General features: G+C 40.3%; 1 protein-coding gene across 2 annotated transcripts; it reads right to left on the bottom strand.

Moving 5' to 3' along the window:
- Positions 1–215: 215 nt before the first annotated feature.
- LMAN1 (lectin, mannose binding 1) lies at positions 216–23,039 on the bottom strand. Of its 2 annotated transcripts, XM_032882387.1 has the most exons (14): positions 22,766–23,039; positions 19,108–19,262; positions 18,861–18,968; positions 17,839–17,900; positions 16,724–16,823; positions 14,438–14,561; positions 12,779–12,837; positions 12,206–12,338; positions 10,596–10,789; positions 10,402–10,472; positions 5,612–5,765; positions 2,160–2,281; positions 1,827–1,889; positions 216–815 (listed from the first exon to the last, which is right to left on the bottom strand). In XM_032882387.1, exons 1-13 carry the CDS (start codon positions 23,001–23,003, stop codon positions 1,853–1,855), a joined length of 1,557 nt encoding a protein of 518 aa, XP_032738278.1. In that variant the 5' UTR covers positions 23,004–23,039; the 3' UTR covers positions 216–815; positions 1,827–1,852. The 2 variants fall into 2 exon arrangements, with proteins under 2 accessions (XP_032738278.1, XP_032738277.1); XM_032882386.1 differs by having other exon boundaries at positions 216–1,889.
- Between the last annotated feature and the right edge of the window lie 1,851 nt (positions 23,040–24,890).

Below are 24,890 nucleotides of genomic sequence, written 5' to 3'. Positions count from 1 at the left end.
GACTGAATTAGTAACGGTCAGCACAGTTCCTCTCCCAACTGTAGCCTGAACAATGTCCACCGCATTCATGTCGGGTGTCCCCTTAGTCCATTCAGGCACACATGACAATGGATTTCGTAACACTGGATATTTTGCAGCCTTTTATCAAGAGGATTTCCCAACTTCCACAGCCCACAACTTAAATACTCTTCTGAAGGTTTTTTTCTTTTTTTCCCCCACAGATTAAGAGCAAATTCTGTGATGGCGTCTCTGGAACATGAATTTCAAGATGTGAATACCACAAAGGAGAGAAACACCAGAGAAGCATTTTCTCTGTTAAAGTGACTGAAGCAGAGCGAGCAGTCATTAGAATAGTCTTACTCAGCATTCCGGGATCAACGCTAACACGAAAAGCAATGCTAGGGCTGTCTGCGTACATAGTACGACGTAGGTACTGCTACAATGCAGAGTTCCTCAGAGTCTCTGTACAGATTTTAGGCGGTTAGCCCAGTCTGTAAATGACGTTTGAGAACAAATTTATGAAGGTTTAGAAGAATGAAATGGTACTGTTTTATACAACAGTGTAACTTCTTACTCTGGGTTCTCTGACAAATGAAAGATAACAACTTAGCTAAAAGAGATAGAAGTATTTTGAAGTCAGCAAAAACAGGTCTACATCAGCTGTGAAAACAACATGAAGTCTGCATGTTCAAATGTCCTTTCCGGACTGATTCTGTAACACTGAGGACCACTATGCACAAACACTACAGTGACCCCTTGCAGTCTGACATTTCAAGGTTAAGCTTCCTAACAAGTGCTTCACAATATCCTTAGTTCTGGCATTAAAAAAAAAAAGAAGAAGAAATCAGAAGTGTAAATTCTGTTTTTCAAATTTGGTCTTCAAACGTCTACACTGTTTCTACTCCAGTCTCCTTGATTTAAAGGACACCAGATTATATGAAGTGATGTAACCAAAACTCAGTGGTGGGTTTTTTTTGGTGAATTTAAACTCTCCCCAGGACGTGCAATCTGGGCTGCATTTACACTATACAAAACGGGAGACGCTCCTTAAGTTACAAACTTAAATCCCAAAATGATGTTCATACTGTTGAACTGATGCTGTTGGCATAGAGACGTTCACGAGTATGAGCGGGCATGAGTTGAGCACATTACTACGCAAAACCATGAAAACCATGATCAGAGGAACATTTTCACCTAAATGGTTTTTCAGGCAAAGAGCAGCTATTAATTTTCCCCCCAAATTTCCTTTAAAAGTGAAATATATCATTGATAATCAGAGGGAAAGATACTTCAACATTCTGAAGCCTGTTACCTACATCCTAAAGCTCTCAGACAAAATATTCTTTGATTTCAAAGGGAACTGTATTGGATAAAAGGACTGCTGGACTGGGTCTTAGAGTAGGAAACTCTGACCTCTAAAAAAAGGCTCTGGTTTTAAGATAAACGTGATGGGGAGCTCTAAGTTAGACTACATAGTTTGGGGGTTAGGAAGGCAAGTGTATTTATGTTAAATAAAGAAACCTCCAACGCTGGAGACTAAGGGGTAAATTTCACATCTTGGGGCTGCCCCTAGTTTCTATTTTTTACCATCTTATTTATCAATATTCTGTTCAGTGGCTGTATTCTACTGGCCAGAAATTCACTGAAATTTAAATAGATTTATGTACTATGCACAAATTTACATGTGGTTGTCTTTGTTTTAAGGTTTATTCTTACTGCAAATCAATGTTTAAACAGTCATTTTATACAAAATTTAATAATTTAGACTATGAAGCAATTTAAATACTTAAATTCCCTCAAAAAGACAACATTTTGTATATACATACATGATGTACACATATGAAAAACGGGGTCAAAAGAATTTTTTGGCAGCTGCTTCTTGCTGAGTCCTAAGGAAAAAAAAGAAAAAAACCCTGAAAGTTCTATACATTTTACTTCAGTAAGAATCAGGATTGCTTAGAATTGAAATACACATCGCCTTCGGAAGTATACATCCCATTAAGATAAGCATCCTTCCTACAGATGCACTCCCACATGACTGAAATAGACTAGAAATACTACTTGCTTTGTGTTAAACTGAATTTTACAAGTAGTGGAAGTTGAAGTGTTTAAAATTAAACAAATACAGAAAGATGCTGAGTCAAATTTCAGAGACTTACCTATACATGATGTAACCAATGAATAACACCGTTTGTACCACTACAAATATAACGAAGTGCATCGTAGATAAACATGATGGAAATGGTGGCAGCTCTGGGCATTTTGGTCTTTCATTTGATGGCTATAAGGCAAAAAACTATTACAATTAGTCAAACTGGTATTTTAAAAAAATAGATAAACGTGAAACCTTCATAAAATTCATGGTTAACTACATAAACTCAAGATTTTTATTTATTCGTCCCATAAATATCTTCCATCCCCTTAACTTTTACCACTTTTTTCTTAAAATAAAGCTGACTTGTTTACTTTTTTAGTAGTATCTGTGTCCACCATGGGACTCAAACTCATGAGCCTGAGATCAAGAACCACATGTTGTGCTGACTGAGCCCGCCAGGCACCCCTACCACCGAACTTTCTGGAAGAGTAGCTGACACAGGGAGGCCTCGCCTTCATGGCCCAGTCACTAACACACTGCTGTCTGCCTCGAATCTTCAGCACGTGGTAATGATTGCTTGTGTTCTTGATGGTCACAGGCCACAAATTCCCTGGACACAACCAGTTTATCCTTGCTGTACTACACTGATTATTAATTATTATTATTATTATTAATAGTATCCCCTTTATTCTCAAGGAACTGCCTGACAAATGTAATGGTTTTTCTTAGCCCCCATCCTCCCCAACCTCCTAGCAGTCAACATTACTAATCAGTATTTTGAAAGATGTTTCTTTCGGAGCACCTGGATGGCTCAGTCCGTTAAACATCTGCCGTCCGCTCAGGTCATGATCCCAGGGTCCTAGGGGTGGAGCCCCACATTGGGCTCCCTGCTCAGTGGGGAGCCTGTTTCTCCCTTTCCCTCTGCCTGCTGTCCCCCTGCTTATGCTTGCTGTCAATAAATAAAATCTTAAAAGAAAAAAAAAGTTTCTTTTCCTATTTCCATGGGTATTCTTTCTGTTTTAAGGGGCAATTAAATACCGGGGCAAAGATTCAATCACGGTGTCCTGACAGAACGGCCTGTCGGGTCAGTTGTTCCCGGCATGTTTGCACCTGTGGGACAGTGCTCCACACTGCATGTGTGCCTGTCCCAGAACCAGACTGCATCCCGCTCCACGGGGCACAGCCGGGGGAAACGGGCCTCAAACAGAACTCAGGGAACAGACCATGACGCTCTGGATGACAGGTCATGGTCATTAAGAAAACTCTTAACTCCTATTTGAAAAATGGGAATACCTAAGACATACATAAAAATATAGGTAAGAAAGGCAGTATCCAAAAATATAAAGGAAACGAGATTACATGTTAAAGACCTAAGTTCTTCCCACTAAATAGTTAAGGACCTCAGGAAAATTAGTTAACAACACATTAACTTTCTTTCCTAAAGGATAATAGTTATTTTTAAAAAACTTTTAAAGATAGAAAGCTCCATATAACATATAAGGTATTAGGGCTTCTGGGAAGGTACACTGGGTAATACGGACCAACCACCTAGCAGAAGACAACTAGCAGAGCTAGAAACAAATCCAATCTAAAACAACACCCGTCTGAAGGCAAAGGCAATGAACGAGATGGCAAGAAGTGATGGGATCAGCATTTTTTTGGGCGGTAGGGGGCAGGGAGAAGGCCAGAGAAAGACAACTTCAAATCCATGGATCAGAGAAAAAACTGAAACGGAAATTAGAAAGAGCACCTGGGTGGTTCAGTCAGTTGAGTGTGGGACTCTTGGTTTTGATCAAGTCATGATCTCAGGGTTATGGGATCAAGCCCTCTGGAAGGCTGTGCTCAGGCTGGCTAAATATTTCCCAAATTTAATGACAACTATAAACTCACAGAACCAAGATATTAAACCCCAAGCAGAGGAAAAAGAAAACAAAAGCAAAGCATATAATTATCAAATTGTTTAAAATCAGTTATCAGAGAGAAAATCTTAAAAGCAGAGAAAAAAAGAGTACAGAGAAACAAAAGACTGACTTCTCATGAGAAATAATAAAACTATGATACAGTCCCATAATGGGGTTCATGCAGCTGTAAGAGGAATAAGGAGTATCTGTGCCCCACTACGACCACACTGGTAAGTGAAAGAAAGCAGGGAGAAGATAAATGTGTACAGTCTGCTACTACCTGTAAAAAAGGGGAAGATTTCATCACAGTTTCTGCTTACATTAAGAAAAGCAACAAACAGTGGACTGAGAAACTATAGTCCCCCCAAACTGCTCCATAATAAGGTAGAAATAAAAAGCACGAGTGTAAAAGTTAGCCTTCTTTGAATCATCTGAGCTTTAATCTAGATACAAATTTACAGGAAACTGACATTGAGTGTAATTATGCAAACAGCCAGCTTCATAATTACCAATCCAACCTGTCCCCAGTCTTAGAGCTATTCTATATAGTCCAGCAAGAACGGCCTTGAGCATAGCAGTATGTATGTTGTTTTTTAAAGATGTATTTATTTGAGAGGGACAGAGAGTGCACACGTTAGAGTCAGGAGAGGAACAGAGGGAGAGAATCCCAAGTAGACTCCCCGCTGAGCACGGAGCCCAACTAGGGGCTCGATTCCACGACCCCAAGATCATGATGTGAGCCGAAATCAAGAGCCGGATGCTTAACCAACTGCACCACACAGGTGCCTGTAGGTATCCGCTTTTTTTTTTTTTTTTTGCCAGCGTATCTGTGAAAAATGCTAGAAAAAAAAAGGACTGATAAAGTAAACCAAAACCCAAACCATACAAACAAAAAAACTTTAAAAAGTGAACCAAGTAAGAGAGGAAGAGTTGCTGGAAAAAAGAAGAATCTTGCTTAAAGAAAGAGGCTACCAGTCAGCCAGTGTCAGACCTGCGCTTCCTCGCAGCCCAGACAGAGAAGTGGAGCTACCCAGCGCCTGTCTCAGTGAAGGGTCAAGAGACGTTCACCTTCCTAAAGCTGTTTAAAGACATCACTACTGATAACAAGAGGCATTTTTAAAAAAAGAAAATTTTACAGAAAGAACCTAGAAAACAAAAGTCTGGGACTGACATCGCAATGATAGGAATAGCAATGTATTTTTTAAAGATTCTATTCAACAGGGTATGGAGGGGCGCCCGGTTGGCTCAGTCAGTTAGGCTTCTGCCTTCTTTGGCTCAGGTCACGACTGCATAGTCCTGGGATTGAGCCCCACATCCGGCTCCCTACTCAGCGGGTAGTCAACTTCTCCCTCTTCCTCTGTCCCTCCCCCCTCTCACTCACTCATTCACTCTCTCGAATAAATAAATAAAATCCTTAAAAAACTTCTATTTAATAGGGTATGGAAACATGGAATATAAAGACATTTGGATCACATGGAATAATTCTACCTTGAATATGAAAAATGAACATTAGTATTAAGTAAAAAGTTATAAAGTATTTCTCAGTAGAATACGTGTTCATTTGTTTCTAACCAAGGGAGACTGATGACGACAGCAGCAGGAGTCAAGAGCTTACCATGTTTCGCTGCACTAAGTTGTCTATGTCCCGCTTCACGATGTGCAGGTGCTCTTTGATGTCGTTGAAGTGCTGGGTTGACTCATAAATGCTCCCGGCAGACCCGGGATGCTGGATGCCGCTGACCAGTCTGACGGTGTCACTCATGGAATTCCTGAAACAGAAAATCCCTTTAGACAAGGGAGTTGCTAGAAAAATGATTTTTTTAGTCACATTTTTCGAAAGGTTAGATAGATACACTTCGAAGCCCAATGTTAGATTTTAAAAAAATCAACCTTTAGAAATACTGAATCATATTCAGGATTGGAAAATAATTTTTTTAAAAGATTTTATTTATTTAGGGGAGCCTGGGTGGCTCAGTGTTTAAGCTTCTGCCTTCGGCTCAGGTCATGATGTCAGGGTCTTGGGATGGAGCCCCACATTGGGCTCTCTGCTCAGCAGGGAGCCTGCTTCCCCCGCTCTCTCTGCCTGCTACTCTGCCTACCTGTGATCTCTCTGAGAGAGAGAGAGCAAGAAAGAGAGACAGGGAGTGAGCACAAGTTGGGGGCAAGAGGCAGAGGGAGAAGCAGACCCCCCCACTGAGCAGATGAGGGACTCATTCCTGTGACTCCAGGATCAGGACCTGATCTGAAGGCAGACACTCAACTGACTGAGCCACCCAGGTGCCTCTGGACAATAATTTATAAAACTATAACTTAAGGGGCGCCTAGGTGTTCAGTCAGTTAAGCATCTGCCTCCAGCTCAGGTCATGATCCCAGAGTCTTGGGATCGAGCCCCACATTGGGCTCCCTGCTCAGTGCGGAGCCTGCTTTTCCCTCTACCCATTACCCTGCTCGTGCTTTCTCTCTCTCAAATAAATCAATAAAACCTTAAAAAAAAACCAAAAGCAAAAACAGAGACGGAAGTTTAGAGTGAGAGTACCATCCTTTACTCTCTCTCTGGAAATGAGGGATTCTGGCTATGACTATGACCTCCACTAAAATTTTGGAGGGCCTGATGGGAGTACTTCATCATGAACAGTGCAGGCCAACAACATCCAGTTATTAATAACTGTTGCAACTGGGGGGTGGGGTATAAGGGATGGCTTTTATGCTCAACTTCTTTGTATGTTTGAAAATGTCTAAAATGAAAATAAAAACTGGCAAGATGTTCTTTTTGGTCTGCTACAAACTGTAGCTGAAAGTGAGGAGATGATGAAACTACTTCTGACTTTTTATTTTGGGACCTTTAACCGGTCAGGGCCTTTTTTTCTCTCTTTGTAAACTGAAGGGGGTTGTACTACATGCTTCCGCTTAAAAAAAAAAACTCTACGATTCTTTAAGAATATGAAAATCCACAGACACAAATCAACCGCTCCACAAAGACAAATTTCCTTTCTTTACAGTTTTTTCCTGAAGCCTAATCCAGAAGGAAAAAAGCTCTAGAAGACAAATTTAGACATCGGCGCTCAGTTTTCACTTTCACGTACAGGGTGCATGACATTCATTCTCAGTTAGCAAGTGGGAGTTTATGGGGACTGCTAACTACTCTAAGTAAGTGCTTTCATGCATTATACAGCCAGATGGCTAGGGTTTACTACTCACTCACTGACTCTTCAGACGTTCTGGTACCACTGGTATGTGAAAATAGCAAAGAACAAAAAGGAGTATCTGGAATATAGTAACATTCGTGTAAGAAAGAAGGGGATCTAAGAAAATACACATGTGCAGACAAAGTGCAGGAAGAACAAACCATGCTCAGGTCATGATCCCAGAGACCTGGGATTGAGTCCCACATTGGACTCCCTGCTCAGCGGGGAGCCTGCTTCTCCCTCTGCCTCTGCCTGCCGCTCCCCCTGCTTGTGCTCTGTCAAATAAATAAATAAAATCTTAAAAAAATAAAATAAACAAGTAAATACATTTTAGAGAATAAAAAATAGGGTTCTCCCTCCTGGAGAAAGAATTTTCAAAGAAGGAAAGAAGGTGAAAATCAATATAATGTTCAGCCTAGTCTAGTCCAACCAGAATCCAAAGTGTCTGGATAATCTCAGGGTCTTTTTAATACAAGAGTGATGGGCACAAAAATAAAGATATGCGCGTCTGAGTGGGTTAGTAGACATTCACATATTCCCTAGCTCTGTCCACTGAGAGGGCCTAGGAGCAGTGGCACCACACGGATAGTGAGCACACCTCCTGTCCAGATCTTGGGTTTCTAAATACTTTTCTTTAATAAAAGGATCCAGGGCTCACCAGAGAAGTGGTTGATTCTAGAGCTGGGACAGAGAAAACACAAAATGAGCCTGAAACACGGTGTAGCACCAGAAAGTTAAAAAATGCTTTAAAAAAAGATGGGAGCTTTTTGAAAGAACACAGAAGCCAACCTGGAGGAGTTCTTAATCACCACAGCAGAATCGTATGCGCAGTAAAAAATGACAGTATGGGATTGCAACCCACAGAATACATATCCATGAGCCCGTACAACATAAATAATTGATTAAAATAAATAAATGGGGCAGAAGAGACCCAGTCCTTACAGAATTCCAATGAAGGCATGGGAAGGAATGATGAAAATAGGAAAAAAAAAAAAAAATCAGCATTTGGGAAACATCTCATTCTTGTTTCAAACAAAATGTCAATGGATGCTACAATTAGCAAGCAAAAGTTTAAACTGAAACAGGATATTTACATTATTTACATAGTCCCAAAGTTCCTTTTCCAAAATGTATTTAAGCAGTAAGGGAAAGACAGTAACTTTAAAGTATAGAAGGCAGAAAGGAACCACCATAACCAAGTGACCCCGGCCAGTGTCAGCAGCAGTAAGCCACACTGACACCGTGAACGTGACACAGTATTGTATTCTCGTCAAGAACACAGAACTTCCATCCAATCACGAGTCAGCACCAGCCAGACCCCAAATCTGGAGACAGTGGACCAAAGAACGGACAGAAACTGTCACGGTCATGAAAGACAGAGGAGATGAACTACTCCAGACTGCAGAAGTCTGAAGAGATAGAACTAGATGCAATGCGTGTTGCTGGACATAATCCTGGAACAGAAAAAAGTGCATGCGTGGAAAATGGGTGAAATTTGAGTAAGATCATTAGTTTAGTTAATAGTACTGCACCGCTGTTCATTTCCTGGCTCTGACAACTTGTGCTATGGTTACATAAGTCGTGAACATTAGGGGAAGATGGCGAGGAATATACGGAAATTGTACTATTTTTGCAATGTCTGAAGTCTAAAATTAGATCAAAATAAAGATTTCAAAAAATAATAGCAAATGATCCATTTATGAAAAAAAAATTTTTTTAAAGACTTTATTTATTTATTTGACAGCGAGAGCAAGACAGCACAAGCAGGGGGAGCAGCAGGTAGAGGGAAAGGGAGAAGCGGACTCCCCAGTCAGCAGAGAGTCCAATGCGGGGCTCGATCCCAGGACCCTGGGATCATGACCTGAGCCAAAGACAGACCCTTAACTGACTGAGCCACCCAGGTGCCCCTATTTCTGAAAGAATTCATTCATTTAGGATTGTAAATATTTTAATCATGAGTTTACAACTTAAAGATTTTTTAAAATGTCAGATAGTATAAGTGAAAAGAAGTCCAAATTTGCAGTTACAAGTGGGGCTGCCTTTAATCTCTAGGTGTGGATACTATCACCTTCTGTTTAACCCAATACTGTTTAATTTTCCAGTGCTAAAGAACTCACCTTGACATTCTTGTGTGTCAAGGGTTGTACTGGTTGATGCAATGCTCTAAAAAGTAAGCTTATAAAATGTAACACTTTGGCTGTTTCTCTACTCTAGGCATTGAAAGCTGTTAATTATCTGTGTAAGTGAATACTTTTTAGCAACTTATTCAAAGTTCCAAGGACACAGTAACTCCTCTCTGGTCCAACTCTGTCCAGTCTCTCTTAGGGTACAAGATGGAATGGAAGAGAGGTAGTCACACACAGCACGTTCCCTTGGAAGTGGTTCCACTCCGCCACAAAGAAGTTCCTGGATCAGGCATGCGTGTATCACAGTTCTACAACGCTATGCATGCTTACCCTTCTAGGATTTTTCACAGATACTACTACACATATTCTTTTTTCTTTTTCTTCTTTTTTTTTTTTTTGACAGAGAGAGAGAGAGAAATCACAAGTAGGCAGAGAGGCAGGCAGAGAGAGGGGGGATGCAGGATCCCTGCTGAGCAGAGAGCCAGATGCAGGGCTCGATCCCAGGACCCCAAGATCACGACCTGAGCCGAAGGCAGAGGCTTAACCCACTGAGCCACCCAGGTGCCCCTACACATACTCTTTTTTTTTTTTTAAGATTTTATTTATTTATTGGATAGAGAGAGATCACAAGTAGGCAGAGAGGCAGGCAGAGAGAGAGGAAGAAGCAGGCTCCCCGCTGAGCAGAGAGCCCGATGTGGTGTTCCATCCCAAGACCCTGACATCATGACCTGAGCCGAAGGCAGAGGCTTAACCCACTGAGCCACCCAGGCGCCCCTACACATACTCTTTTTATTTTAGAAATGTATGAATACTCGTCTCAAGTAGCTATGACAAATGTATTTTTTTAAAGATGCTAAAGCATTTTTTCTCTTCTGATTTAGAACAACTCAAACATTTAGGCCTACTGGCAGTTTCTGAACATCAAAAGTTCCCGTACTTTCCACTCCCTGATTTAGAAACTGAATCTAGAATGTGATTCTTATCCTCTTGTGGAATTCTTACAATAATAATGTGCTTACACAGAGGGAGAGAGAAGTCATGAATTTTGTATAAATGTATCACCTAACACTCAGACATGACTTCTGCAGACTTACTTCATTTCGTTTACTTGTCTCAGGATCTCGTGCTGAGTGTTCACAACGGTATCCAGCTCTTGCTGGGTGATCTAGAAGGAAAACAGAAGAACCCAGTTCTGTAGGAGCACAAGGCAGAGTACCCTTTCTTTCCTCTGTGCCTCCCCCTCCATCAGAGGCTACCTAAGGCACACACGCCTGTCTGGAAAGCTCACCTGTCCCTGCTGGGCTGGGATTCCTGCCCCTCTTTTAGCAATCTCCTCTGTCAACGAAGAGACGTATCTTCTCTGTTCATCAAGAATCATATCTAACTGTCGGTTCAGCTGCTTGATTTCAAGATGGATACGATTCTGTCCTTCAAAGATTTGTCTCAGCTCGCGGTCTCCTACACTCTCAAATATTTCATCCGCTGAAATGGAAATTGCAAATTAAAATGATCAAAATCACCGACGTGTAGTTTTTGCAATACCGTAAGTGACTGAATATCAGTATATACTAAAACTAGGACATTACCAATATGATCTACTCCAGTGGAATGAGCTCCTCAAGAGTAAATATGTAGATAGTCAATTCAATCAGGACAAAATTACTATATGCTTTTTGCCACGTATGGTGGCTGAACACTATTATAAATTAGTTCTGAACGTTTTTCACCTAAAAATAATTTTCTTTCAAATATATTATATGATTCTATATATATGAAAAGGCAAAACTAATCTATGCTACTAGAATCAGGAATAGTGGTTGTCCCTGCGGAGCAGGACTGACTTGGAAGAGGCATGAGTGAACACCCTGGGGTGGTAAAAATATTCTATGTGTTGACTGAGTGACAATTAAGTGGGTATACAAGTCTGTCATCATTCATCAAACTACACTTTTAAAATCTGTGCCTTTCACTTAGGTAACAAATTTAATAATGGAGTTGAGAACAGCTGATTTTCCTTGTAAAACTGTGCTGAAAACATTTCATTCAAACATTTACTACAGTAAGCTTCAGGATATACTCACGAATCGTATGTGATATTTAAAAAAAATCCAAGAAGAGAATTAAATTCATTTTTCATTTTTATCTTCATTAAGTCCGATTTATATTATTGATCATTCAGAGAATCATATACTATAGGGAATACAAAAGCTAGCTATGGCTTTATTAAATACAGCTTCGATCTGTGCCGGTGGGAACAATCCAGATAAAACTTAGCAGATAATATAAAGCCACTCTACTTGGACCTCTCATGTTTTATTTTTGACCCATAGCACACTTAAGTTCAACAATGGCTTAGACTAATTATTTTAAAATTTGCAAAATCTTCAAATCCAGAGTTCTGCTGAGCAGTAAGGGGAGGAGAACTAGAGATCATTTCATATTACTTTCACAAGATTTTGTTATTTTCCCAGTATTATCTCTGTATTAATAAGCTAATATGTGCCACTCAAAGGAAAGACATAAACTTTATATGATTTCATTCCACAAATATTTAGAGTCTCAACTACTAGGTCACGTTGGTTTTTTGTTTTGTTTTGTTTTGTTTTTTAAGGTTTGGGGGGTCACGGTAGTCAACAGAAAAACAGAATCACTGTTCTCACAGAGCCTGCACTTGGAGGGATCACTGTTCATCCATTTTACCCAGTATCGCCCACCAAAGGCTTTCCTAAGCCACACCCTTGCTGATAGAAACATCAACCTCCAAGCCTTAGGACAGAAGATTTGCTCATAGATTGCTTCTGGAAACTGCCTGGATATGCCAGACAAGAGCTCAAGGATGGGATGAATGTGCGTGCTGCAACCCCCATGTGGCTCTGAGCACAACTTCCTCCAACTCACCAGGATGCCCCTGAAGGTCAGGGTGGCCCTTCTGGAATTCCTCCTTTTTTTTATCCAATTCTTGTTGAAAGTGCTCAAATTCCTCCTGATACTTTTCTTTTTCTTTTTCTGAAATTTCTTTATCTGGCGTAGGCTTTTTTTGGAATTTAGGGATAGATCATTAAAAAAAAATTTAAAAGATAAGAAAATATTAAACCTCAGTATACTTTTTTTCCCTCCTTCATTTTAACTACTCAACCACTAGTTGAAATGTTAACATAAAAATATTAACCATTTTACTCTTGCTACTAATAATTACAACAAATCAGTAACACTAGCCACTACCATTTATTGAGTGCACGGTCTTATTTAATGCTCATGACACCATGAGGTAGCCGGTACCAATGTCTCAGTTTTACCAGTGAAGAAATAAGAGTGGTACAGAGGTTAAGCCACTTCCACAAGATTAAACAGCAATAACAGGCAGAAACAAGACCCAAATCTAAGTTGGACCTCCCAAGTTTTCAGCTACAGGGAGATACCAATAAACTGGAAGTCAACTTTTTTGGGGGGAAAAAAAATGTGTATACTTACCAGCTCTTTCCCAGGCTCAGTTAACTGGAAGGTCAGAAAAGAAAGGACATCATGGTCATCTACAAAATTTAAAAAAAAAAAAAAAATCTGAAAAAGTTCCACAATAGGTTATTTTTACGGCTGTGAAGTTACTTTAGAGAGATCTAGTGCTTTAAAAATAATCTGTGAAAAATAACAAAAATCAGCTCTCATCTGGTAAAGGCAACGGAGCTCTGTGAGCTTAGAGATGAAAATTCACCAGAAAGATTTACATCAGAAATAAACTAAAATTCACTTTATTTTATCTTAAACCAGAATATTTAACAGTGTTTAATATATGACAGATAATTAATAAGTAAGGGTATAAAGGTTAATAATAAATAAGGGATAAAGGAATAAACAAACAAATGAATCAAAAGAAAGCCTAAACCCTTAAATCTGACACCAAGATCTTCCCATATCTTCCCACAAATCTCCTTTATAGGCAGTGTCCCAGCCAAATGAGACAAAATCCTGTCCTTCATGTATTTCTGGACCTCTCAACCTTTCTTACAGTACTTACCACTACTTGGCCTTACTTTCTTGTTATAAACTTGACATTGCTTTGTCCTGGCTTATTGGGATAGTCCTGATTTATTCATGCTGTCTTGGTATTACTAACAGCATCTTCTTTTATTCGCCAAGCATTCCAATTAGATAATATGATGATTCTATCTATACAATATTCATCTCTGTTTCCCTCACATAGCAGATATTAACAATTTTACTTAATCTAAATTCATATTTTAAAAATCAAATTAATTTCAGGCTGCTTAAGCTGGAAACACACTTAGCAGATCAAACCTCATAATGCTGACCTAAAATACCAATCCTGGTGAGTCACGTCTGCAAAGCAAGCGCAATTAATTCCAACCAGCGATCTCTATGCTTTCTGCCACTGTTATGAAGATTGAGATATGCAACCAGATGAAAGAGAAAACTCTAACACTCTAGGTGTGTAAGCTACCTAACCTCAGGAGATGTTCAGTGTGATAGAGCCCTGGACTCAGGAGTCAGAAATTCAAATGAAGTCCTGCCTTGGTTTGACCATTACTGGCTATATAATATTTATAATGTACTTTAATGTAAGATTTGGCAAACTTAACTAAAAATAGGGTAAATACCATCTATCCTCTCTCTCTCCCTCCTTGTGATATTGTAAGGAACAATTATATATTTGAAAATAATAAAAAATTATACCATGTGCCATGTAAACACAACACGATATATATATTTTTTAAACACAAGATGGTATTAATGTGAGAAGTTCATTTATTACCAAATGTGGGGCAAAAATGGTAAATATGTCTTGTTTAAGCTTTAGTCCTAGTAATATTTCCTTAGGCTACCAAATTCACTTAAATGTGCTATGACAACTTTCAGGATCCTAAACCACTTGGCAATTAACCTATTTCAGCCTTTACTTTAAATATCAACCATCAGTTGTCTGCAGCCCCAGCCAACTGTATACCTACAGAGTATCAGCAGAAAATGAGCAGATTCAAGATACCAAAAGACTGGTTCTGCAGTACAGCTCGTCTTAAAAGGCTGAGAGGAGACAAGTCTACAAATCTCCCAGTAGACTGTTCCCACTGAAACTCAATTCACGAACTTGTAACATTAAAAGATAGCAAGATTTACCTGCAAGACCTCCAGTTGCAGCCGATACTCCAAAATGCCCTTGGGAAGGGAGAGCCAGATTGTCCGCTCTGGCGCAAAATTCATAGTCATTTTTATCTGGTGTGAAGCCATTATTGATCATTACCTAAAAAAGACATACTACAGCTATAGCTTTTACAACAGGCATTGTAAAATGAATTTCAAATAGTCAATTTATGACTAACTGATCTTTATATTTGGTCTCCTAGCCAACCATCAAAAAGCGATCAGTTTTCTCTATTATAAAGGGTAATCCCCTGTCCATGAATAACCTCACTTATTTAGCATCATTATATGAGATATTTCACTTCGAAGTTTTTATCCTACAATGTGTCAAAGGCTTAAAGAGAAATATTTGATAATGTTCCATGAAAATCTTTCTAAAACAGAAGACTCAGGGAACCATGATGACTTCCTTTGAATGGTTCATACAGAAGAGGGACCAGATTTGGTCGAAAACCCGTGTCAGAGCTCAAACAAGTAAGATGAATTTATAATTTTTACCACAGCTAGTTGGGAATTAAATATAATTATATTAAATTAAATAGACTGCCATGCAAGGAGTGAGCTTCTCTTCATTCAGTTGGGGAGGGGGTGTGACTGCTTGTGTTCCCTCTCTCGCTGTGTCTCTGTCAAATAAATAAGTAAAATCTTAAAAAAAAAAAAAAAAAAAAAGACTGAGCCAGTATTAAAGTCTTCCAAAGAACTGAGAAAGGAGAAAGAAAAATTTAAACAAGATGTTTTTTATTTATTAGTATGATGGCATTGATGGTACCTTTAACAAGCAAAGTTCCCATGATATTAGAACTGCTAGCTGGATATACCCACTTTATTTATTTATTTTTTTGAAGATTTTATTTATTTATCTGAGACAGAGTGAGAGAGCACAAGCAGGGGAAGCAGCAAAAGGAGAAGGAGAAGGAGAGGCAGACTCCCCGCTAAGGGGCTCGATTCTAGGACCCTGGGATCAGGACTTGAGATAAAGACAGACGCTTAACTGACTGAGCCACCCAGGTGCCACAGGATATACCCACTTTACATAAATATTGCCCTGAATTCAAGCTGTCTAAAACTAAACTCCTTACCAACCCTCTGCCCTCCCACTCCTCACTCAAACTCAGATGCTGCTTCCTGGCTTAGTTGTACAACTGGCCAGAAATCCAGGAACCATCTTTGAGTCCCCCACTGTACGCACCCTCCCACCCCCTAGCACAGTCTCTCCCTCCTGATCACCTCTCCTCTCTTCTTCCCTTTCCCCTGGCTCAGACAGCAAGTGGAGTCTCGCAGGGAAGAAGGCACTCGGTTCACATCACAGTTGTGTTACTTACGTGGTACGTTAGTTAACAATATGGTATGTTAAGTAACAATAAGTTACTTAAAATGTTCCATATCCCATTTCCCTGTGTATAAGATGGGGATGCCTGCCCCATAGGGATGTCAGAAAAAATAAGTGGGACACTGCACTTAAAAAGACAGAGCACGGGGTATGGCCCACTAAGTGCAGAGCCTCCTTTCACAAATGCCATTTTAAGAACACTGCTGCCTAAGTCATCTGCCCAAACTGCAAATTGGATCATTTCACTTTCCTGCTTAAAACTTTCAGCAGTTCCTTACAGGATAAACTACCCAAGGCCTGCGTGACTTGCCACCATGGACCTTTCAACCCCACTCCCCAGAGTCTCCTCTATCTCCAGCCATTCCAAATCACGTGCCTTTCCCCAATCTTTCACCAGTCCCTGTGCCTGTTTTCTATGCCTGGCACATGCACCCCGTCTCAGAAAAGTCCCCCCTTCCCCTTCCCAGTGCAGCTCAGCTCTGAGAAACTGTTCTGACCTTCTCCACTCCCAGCTGCAGTTACAAGATGCTAACCCCTTGATTCCTTAATGGTACGTGTGCTGTGACACACCTCCCATCTAGCACAGTAATGTTACACAAGTACCTTCCCTCCACCAGACTACAAGCTCTTTGGAGAAAATGAGCTTTCTCTTACTCGGATCCGTAACTGGATGGCTCGGATATGTATGTAATGTGTGGCATCTAGCAAGTAAGATGCTTAAATGTACTGATGAATGCAAACCTATGGGCAAGTTTTAACACCACATGACTACTTAGGCCAAGCTCTGAAGACACTTCTGTTCTCTCATAGTAATGCTGAGTACATAAACCGATACCCAAATTTACATGCCTTTAATTTTTATCAAAGATTCAGAATGAAAAGTCCACTAGAATGTTGTTCATTTGAGCATCTCTTAAGTGCGTGTTACTTACCATCAGTGTTTTCTGGTAATACGTAATCTTTGCCCGGACAGGATAGGGTTTATTACGAAAGTCCCTCTGGCAACTTGCTAAAGCTTGACTAGCACCATCACTAGAGTATGAAGAAAGGGAAAACAAACAAAAAACATCAGAAAGCTTCTCAGTACTTAAAAATTCACTACTTAAAATGATCAGCGTCCAGAAAGGTAATATATTATTAAGTTATGACAGTCTTAGGACATTTGAAGTTACTTAGAAGACACAAAGTTAATGCACAAGTTTTTCCCTGTGATTCCTGTCAGAACTATGGATAACATCAGAAGCCAATGTGCTGACAGCAAGAAGAAAGTTTTACTTTTCTGAGATGAGGGCGAAATCCTCCTTTATGTCAGGGCAGAATCGAAATACACTGGAGCTTTTATTTATTTATTTATTTTACATTGGAGCTTTTAAAATGCATATGCCTAGATTCTACCCCAAGTCAAGGGAAGGAGACTCAGGAGGAGGTGGCCTTGGCACCTCTGGTTTAAACAGCTCCACAGGGGGTCTTGATAAACTAGGAGGAAACAGTAAATGGAAATGCAGATGAGTAACTTTTCTTACAGTTCCTGATGGGCTCAAAGGTAATTCCTCCCACAACAAACATGTAAAAATTAAAAATGTACATACCTAATTCACACACATTATAAATATACTAAACACTTAGAAACTTTGTAGCCTACTGGGAATCTTTAAATAAATCAACATGCAGGATGTATGCGGTGGTGTAAATCGCTCAGCCATTAGTTTGGTTAAGGATTTCAACTTTATTTTTAAAAGATGAAAGAAACATGGCTAAGGGCATCACCAAGAACCAGGAACATTTTATAAATCTTTCAAAATATTACATAGTTTTCGGTTCAATAAAACAAGTCTTTTTTATGTTTGAAATCTGAGGTGGTCCACAGAATGAACTTTTTTATCCAGGACCAAATTTAAAAAAGACCTTTCTACCAAGTTACAAAATACATCTCAAGAAAAAGAATAATCTTATTTCATCTGAAAAATATTCAGACTTGAAATAATCTCTTTTTACAAGAGTTCTAAAAAGTTGTTGCAACCAAGTAACATAAAAAGCACACACTTACTTTTGATGGTCATAATGGATTTGTCCATTGTTGCCTATAATTACTATAGCAGGATTATTTTTCTAAAAATAAAAAGAATGTATTTCGTTTTAAAGTCCTTAGGTCAAAGAATTCTAGATCATTCTAGAAGTGCTGTAAAGTCTCTTATTTCTCTAAAATTCTAGGGCTCAAAATTTTAAAGTAATTAATAGAAAAGATTCTATTTATTTACAAAAAATTTAGTAAACTCTACTATAATCAAAGACAGTCTCTAAACACCTCAATAAAGACGTGTGTGTGTGTGTGTGTGTGAGAGAGAGAGAGAGAGAATATGATCAACTACAACACATATTTGAGGACTATGTGGGACACGTGTGAGACCCAAGGGAGCTTAGTAACAGGAGGACTAATATGTGCCAGCATTTAAGAAGTTATTAAAATTCTCTTTTAAATTGCTAATAATAACCCATGACAATCAGCAGAGAAACTACCAGCTGAAACAAAGATCATCAATCTTAAGGCTAACACAGCACAAGTTAATGTCACTAAATCACAAGTACATTTTGTTCTGAACTGTTTTAGGCTCTCCTAAAGACATCATCAGAGAAACTGGCAGATCAAAAAGAGTGATTAACTTATAAAAAGGTATTAATATGTGAGCTAGTAATAGTAAAGCACAGGGTATTTTCATGAAAACAGACTATAATCCTAAACGCTGCTGGTTTCACTGCCTACCTCTAAATGACTCAGGCTTATGCATCAAAATTACTACACACATATAGGGTGCTGCTGAGGGAGGTCAATGCAAAGTTCTCAGAGTTAGAACTCCATTACGACCTCAAGTTGGTGCATGACAAATCAGGAACAAAGAGCTTTAAAATTTCCAAAGTCCCGGTTATATACAAGACTAATCATCAAAAATAGAGTTTGGAGATTTCTCAAACTACTAACCAGACAAAAGTGTTAAATAAGCTATATTTCTCACAGCCTAACTTTGTTAGCAGATGTATTCAAGTAGGTAATAGTTCTGACAACAAATATACCTTTCCATCATTGTCGAAAGAATCAAAAAATATTCCAACACCATTCCACATATCAGCTGATCCAAACACAGGACCCTCCAAGCCTTGATTTTCTGTATACCATATTGCCTGTAAATATATAACAAGGGACATTCAGAGGCCAGTGGTATACGCACTGATACACATATGCATTGATGCACATATGCACGGATATACATATGCATCGATATATGTACGCACTGATACACAGGTAAAGAAATGATCATACCAGGCCGTCAGCTCCAATTCGACCTCTTCCAGTCACTCGAAATGTCACCTCAACTTCCCAGTTCTCAAAGGCTGCTTTCGTCTTTGTCCACACTGATCCTCTTTGGCTTTTTAAAGATGGTGCTATTCGAATTTGATCTGAACTTGGAATAGCATCTGGAACAAAAATCAGGGAAGAAGAGCTTTAAGTTATAATTAGGTAAAACTCAACGAACCATCACCAAACTGTTCCACATGCCGAGAGAGATCTAATTTTAACTTGGTAACCTGTACAATAATTTTGTTAGGAAAAAATTACACATTGATAGTTTCAACTTTAAAACTTTAGAGCTTTTGGGGCACCTGGATGGCTCAGTTGGTTAACTGTCTGCCTTCAGCTCAGGTCATGATCCCAGAGTCCTAGGAGAGGGCCCTGTGGCCGGGTCCCTTATCAGCAGAGAGAATGCTTCTCCCTCTGCCCCTTACCCAGCTTGTGCTCTCTCTCTCTCTCTCTCTCTCTAATAAATAAATAAATAAATAAAAATTTTTAAGAAATAAAAAATAAAATATTTTTAAAATAATAAGAAAATAAAATAGAATTTTAGAGCTTTCTAACAGCCTTCCCACCCCCATCTTTTGAATAGTGAAATACTTCTGGGGGAAAAAATTAATGCTGCAATACATTAAAAATTCAAGGGGCAGGAGGAAGGAAATTATGGCTTAAAAAGCAAATCAACTATTTGATTCCCATTATATTCTTTTTCAAGTATCTCAAAAACTTGCATATTATTTTTTTTAAACTGTGAACCATTTTAGCAGTTTACAAATGTCAGAAAGCTGAAACAGTGTGAAAAGAACATACCACTAGGAATCAAGAGACTTATTCCTAGTCTCAGTTCAGCTGTGTGACTCTGAGCAAATAATTCTTACTGTCTTGGGTTCACCATATGTTCACCTGTAAAATGAAGGGGCTAGGCTCAATCACTTCCATAAAAATCCCAAAAGTTATATGCAAAATTTTGTGCATATATGCATTCTTCTAGGGAGAGGGTCAACTGAATTTCAAGTCAATAAACAGTTCTTCAGTGTCAGCAGATTCTCAGAGAGAACTGTGATTCCCAAAATGGTGGTTTGCATCTCCAAACTAGGTTCAAATCCCAGCTCCACCACTTACTAGCTGTTTGATTACAGGCAAGTGATTCCGTTTCTCTAATAACCTCACAGGCATATAATGTACAGAAATATTTCAGAAAATGTTAGCTAGTCCTGTTATAGAACTAGATACTATTACAGCACCTATTAGGCCTAAGTTTGAACAATTCTAACACATCCTCTCAGATTATTATATTATTATATTAACGAGTTCTGACATCCATTCTGGGAAATAACTGTATTATGTCTTTACAGCTAGGAAAACCTGACGGAAGACAAGCTGAGGTACTTTATTAAGATCAGCCACTGTCACCAACACTTTCAAGCACTTAAACACTGGGGAAAGCCTCATGAGAAGAGTAGCAGACACAGATTCAGAAGACCTGGATAGGGGTTCTAGTCTACTGACACCAGTTATGTCCCTTCCAAGAACCTTACTTTTCTGAACAGCAGTTTTTTCATCTCTAAGACAGAGAACACCTGCCTTGCCTACAAATGATCAAATCAGAAAATGAAGGTGAAAGAGCTCTGAGAGCTACAAAGGGTTACAAATTGCTGTGATCAGTTTTGTGCCCTTATGAACCCAGGATGTGTACTAACAGTACAAAAGGCCATTAGAGTTAAGAAAAGAAACACCATCGATTTGATCTTCATTTAGGGATGAATGTAATGGGCCATGTTTAAACTGAATCTCAAATTTCTCTATTTATAAAAACTGCTGTAAACAGTGGATCTCAGGGTAAAATGAGAAGGGAAAAAATGATCAATGGAGTTAAGAAAACAGTGAGACTGTAAAAGTTACAGCGATAATGAAAGCAAGGGGTATTCACAGTAGGGATTCCCAGAGTCAGTATCCAGAAAAGTCAGGACTAAAACACGAATCCCTTTATTTCAAGTTCAGTCTAGTCATCCAACTTTAATTCATCCAGGTATACTACCTGACATTTTTGCAGCAGACAAGCTTAGTTGGGTATAGGCTCTGTAGAGAAAGTCAAGTTAGCTAATCTGAGTAGTTAACATTAATTGACTGCTGTACATGGCGTAAGTGTGAAAGACAGAAGAAAAAGCAGGCAAGGGAGAGATGCAGAAGTGAAAAAAAGTGTGAGCAAATTCATCACCACTATTGAAAACTTCAGCATCATTCCAAAACAAGAATCAAAAACCCCCAAAACTTGTGTTTGGTACACCTGCAGCATCTTTGTTTATTAGGAACAATGTTACCTTGGTAACAAAAGCCCAGCAATATATCCTTGATGAGTGGGCACAGAGAAAATGCCTGCTGAGAAACAAAATAATTGTACTCTACTTCAAATACTTAATGACTTGGTCATTAAGTCAAATTGAAATTTTTACCTTCAAATTATATATTAATTTCAGTGAAATGCCCCTTCCTTAGAGTGTGTTTCCTACTCAGTAATTACTTTCTGGAAATGGAATATTTTGTTTCAAGCACCTGACATTCTAAAACGAGGTATACAAACCTTTTATAAATGACTGTTTAATTACACATAATGAATGGAACTCAAAATGACAGAACTTCTCACCCCATTAAAAGGCATTTGCCACTTGTTTCAAAGGATGCATCTGATGGTCACTGAGCAGAGCTTACAGCATGCCAAGTGTGAGGGCTGATTCCTTAGTCAGCAGTGACACATCAGCACTAGAAAGTACAGATACGTTTTCTTTCACGTATGTAAATGGCTAGCAAGGCTCTCTTACCTACTAACAGTGACAAACACACAAAGGGAATAAAACAAGGAGCACAGATTACTTTCAATTAAAAAAAACCAACTATAACTCTGAAGAGGCTGTATATGTAATGTTATTTTCATGTATTAAGTGCAGAAGCAATAACAAAAAATATATCCCTTCTTCTAAATAAACGGATGAGTTGCGACTCATGTTACATAACGTGTTAATACAACTGAAAGGATCAAAGACCACACCAAGCCACCGAAAGAGGCAAATTCAAGGTGTAGTAGTTCCAGTAGTGTAACAATGTCCTCGGACATAAGAAGACTTAAAAACTACTTTAAAACCAACATATGCCATCTCTAGAGTCATCGGGGGTACACACTGGAGCATTAACCATTGCTAGCACCGGAGACAAGACAGCAGGGGAGGACCGAGCGGGAAAGGAGGCAGGGAAGCTCCGCGAACAAGTCTCAGGTTGGGATGGCCGGGGGTGGGGCTGCGGGGCGTTCGCGTTGAGACGTGGCGTTCAGGGTGAAACGTGATGCTTAGAAGAGAGTTTGAACGCTTGAAGTAGAGGAAAGTAACAAAACACCTCGTGACCGAACGGAAAGAACGGACGAGATCAAAGAAAAGAGGACAGGAGGACGAGGGGTGGGCAGAACCGGGGGAAGAGCCGGGCGCAGGCGGAGAGCCCTGCGGACCAGAGCCGACCTGCAGGAGGGGCTGCTGAGAAGGGTCCGCCGCGCCAGTGGTGTGCAGCAGGGAGAGGGTAGAGGAGAGGAGACCCAAGGCGGGGAAGGGACCCTGGCCTCCCGCCCTCTTTCCCGGCTTACTCCCCGCGTGGGCCCAGAAGGGCACTGTCCCGTCGCTCTGCACCAGGTGCGGTCCCTTGAAGCTGTATTTGTACTCGAAACGCCGGTGTGGCGACCCGGCTGCGGTGCCCGCGGCACCAGTAGCCGCAGGGTCGCCTCCCATGCCGTCGCTCCCGGCGAAGCGACTAAGCGACAGCAGTAGGGCGCAGAAAAGAGGCCGAACTCTGGCCTGGGGACCCCTTTGCCTGGATCCCGCCATCTTGGATTCTAGGAAGCGGAGGCCGGCGGGAGGAGGAGGGGCGCGGGAGCTGCGGACGGCCAACAGGGCGCTCGCTGATTGGCGGAGCCCGAGAGACCCCGAGGGCAAGGGTGAGCCCCGCCCCCGGACTCGGCTAGCCCGCGGCGGACTCGGGGCATCAGTGGGCGGAGCCCCAAGGGAGGGGGCGGGGCCTGGAGGCGGTGCTGTCCGCGAGCTCCTCCCGTCCTCTTTGGGGCGGGAAAAGGTCTCCAACATCAACATTCCCTTCCCACGTGATTGGGAGTGTTGGAGGAGTGGACCAAGTTCCTACCGGCAAGAATCTTTTTCCTCAAAAAAAAAAAAGTAACAATCTTTTTTCCTGCCTCATGACATGCCTTAGAGGTGGAATTCTGGAGAGTGCCTGGATGGCTCAGTGGGTTAAGCATCTGCGTTCAGGGTCCTGCCATAGAGTCCCTCATAGGACTCCCTTGGTCCCTACGGTGCCTGCTTCTCTCTCTCTCTCTCTCGCTCATGAATTATGAAAAAAAAAAAAAAAAAAAAAAGAGAGATGGAATTCCTGAGCCCTAACACCTGTGGACCTACTCACCAAATCTGTCCTGTCTGGCTATAATAAACCATTCCAGTATTAGAAGAAAGTCTGATGTGATAAAGATTGTTCAGTAGCTGGTTTTCTTGTTGAAACAAGTCTTTCCAAAAACAAGGCATAGTTTGGTCATAGGATGGTCCCACCCTACTAAGCTCCATCAACCTGTGTTCAGGCATTTCAAACAGAGAGCCATGAATATCAAGCTAGGGAGTTTGCCTATTCCCCTTGAAAATGGGAAGTATCTGTAGTGGTCTTAAAGGGGAAGAAAAACAGGGGCAGGTTCTTGTTGAGAGAGAACCCCCAGAGGAGAGATGACTAGTGTCTGAAACCAGAGTAGGGCAATCGAAACAAAAGACACAAGAGAACTTGCCACAGTGAATAAATTCAAAACAGAAGGCTTTACCTATTTCTCTCCTAATCCCACCTCAGCACACCAGCCACTTTGTATTTCCTTAGGTTTGCCTTTCAGTTGAAGTAATGATTGCCTAGGTGGATATTACTAAACACCCACACACTATCTGTTCCTCCTTTTGTTCTGTTCAGAACACCATTTTGTTCAGGGTGGCAAGCTGTACAGCCGAAATACTCATTTCTCCAGGCTGCAGGACATTTAATGAGAGGTAGGCAGAAATGCCTGAGGAGAGAGTCAGATACCAAATAAAAAGGTAAAACTTCACTGGGTGAAGACCTTTCCTTTTCCCTGTTTGTAGGGCTTCCTGCCTGAAAGTGTATGCAACGCCTAGAGAGCCTCAGCCATCTTGTGACCACTAAAAATGATGGCCCAAGAAGCCAGAGGAGCCCCAATCTTTAATGATTCCCTTGAGCTCTCTGGCAGGCCAAGTCTGCCTATCTCCAGACTTCTGTTTTCTGAGATAAGACTCTCGCTCATTTAAGCTATTATTTCCAGGTTTTGTTACCTGCAATCCTAACCGATATCATAGCTCCCATGTATTGAGAGCTACTGTGTATCAGGCCCCATTCAGGGTGATACACATACATTTACTCATTTAGGTGGAAATTAACCCAGTATTTTCATTTGACATCAAGGCTTTGCCCTAGCTATTTCATTGATAAGAAACAGTCCTCTTTCTCAAACTATATGTCTATCTTCCCTAAAATAACACATTAAACATCTTAAAAGCCCTTCTTCAAGTTTTTCCCAATTATAAATCAGTCATGAATGGCTTTCCTTCGCTTCTTTACAACAGGATGACATTTTACCTTTGGGTCAATACCATAAGGTTGGTTTTTTTGTTTGTTTGTCTTTTGTCTTTAATATCTAAGTTTTGTAAAATACAGCA

The sequence above is a fragment of the Lontra canadensis genome, unplaced genomic scaffold (assembly GCF_010015895.1).
Source record: "Lontra canadensis isolate GAN:19392208 unplaced genomic scaffold, GSC_riverotter_1.0 scaffold82, whole genome shotgun sequence".
NCBI classification, from domain to species: domain Eukaryota; kingdom Metazoa; phylum Chordata; class Mammalia; order Carnivora; family Mustelidae; genus Lontra; species Lontra canadensis.
The sequence above is the reverse complement of the archived record's forward strand: the minus strand, read 5'-3'. Positions and strand labels throughout refer to the sequence as shown.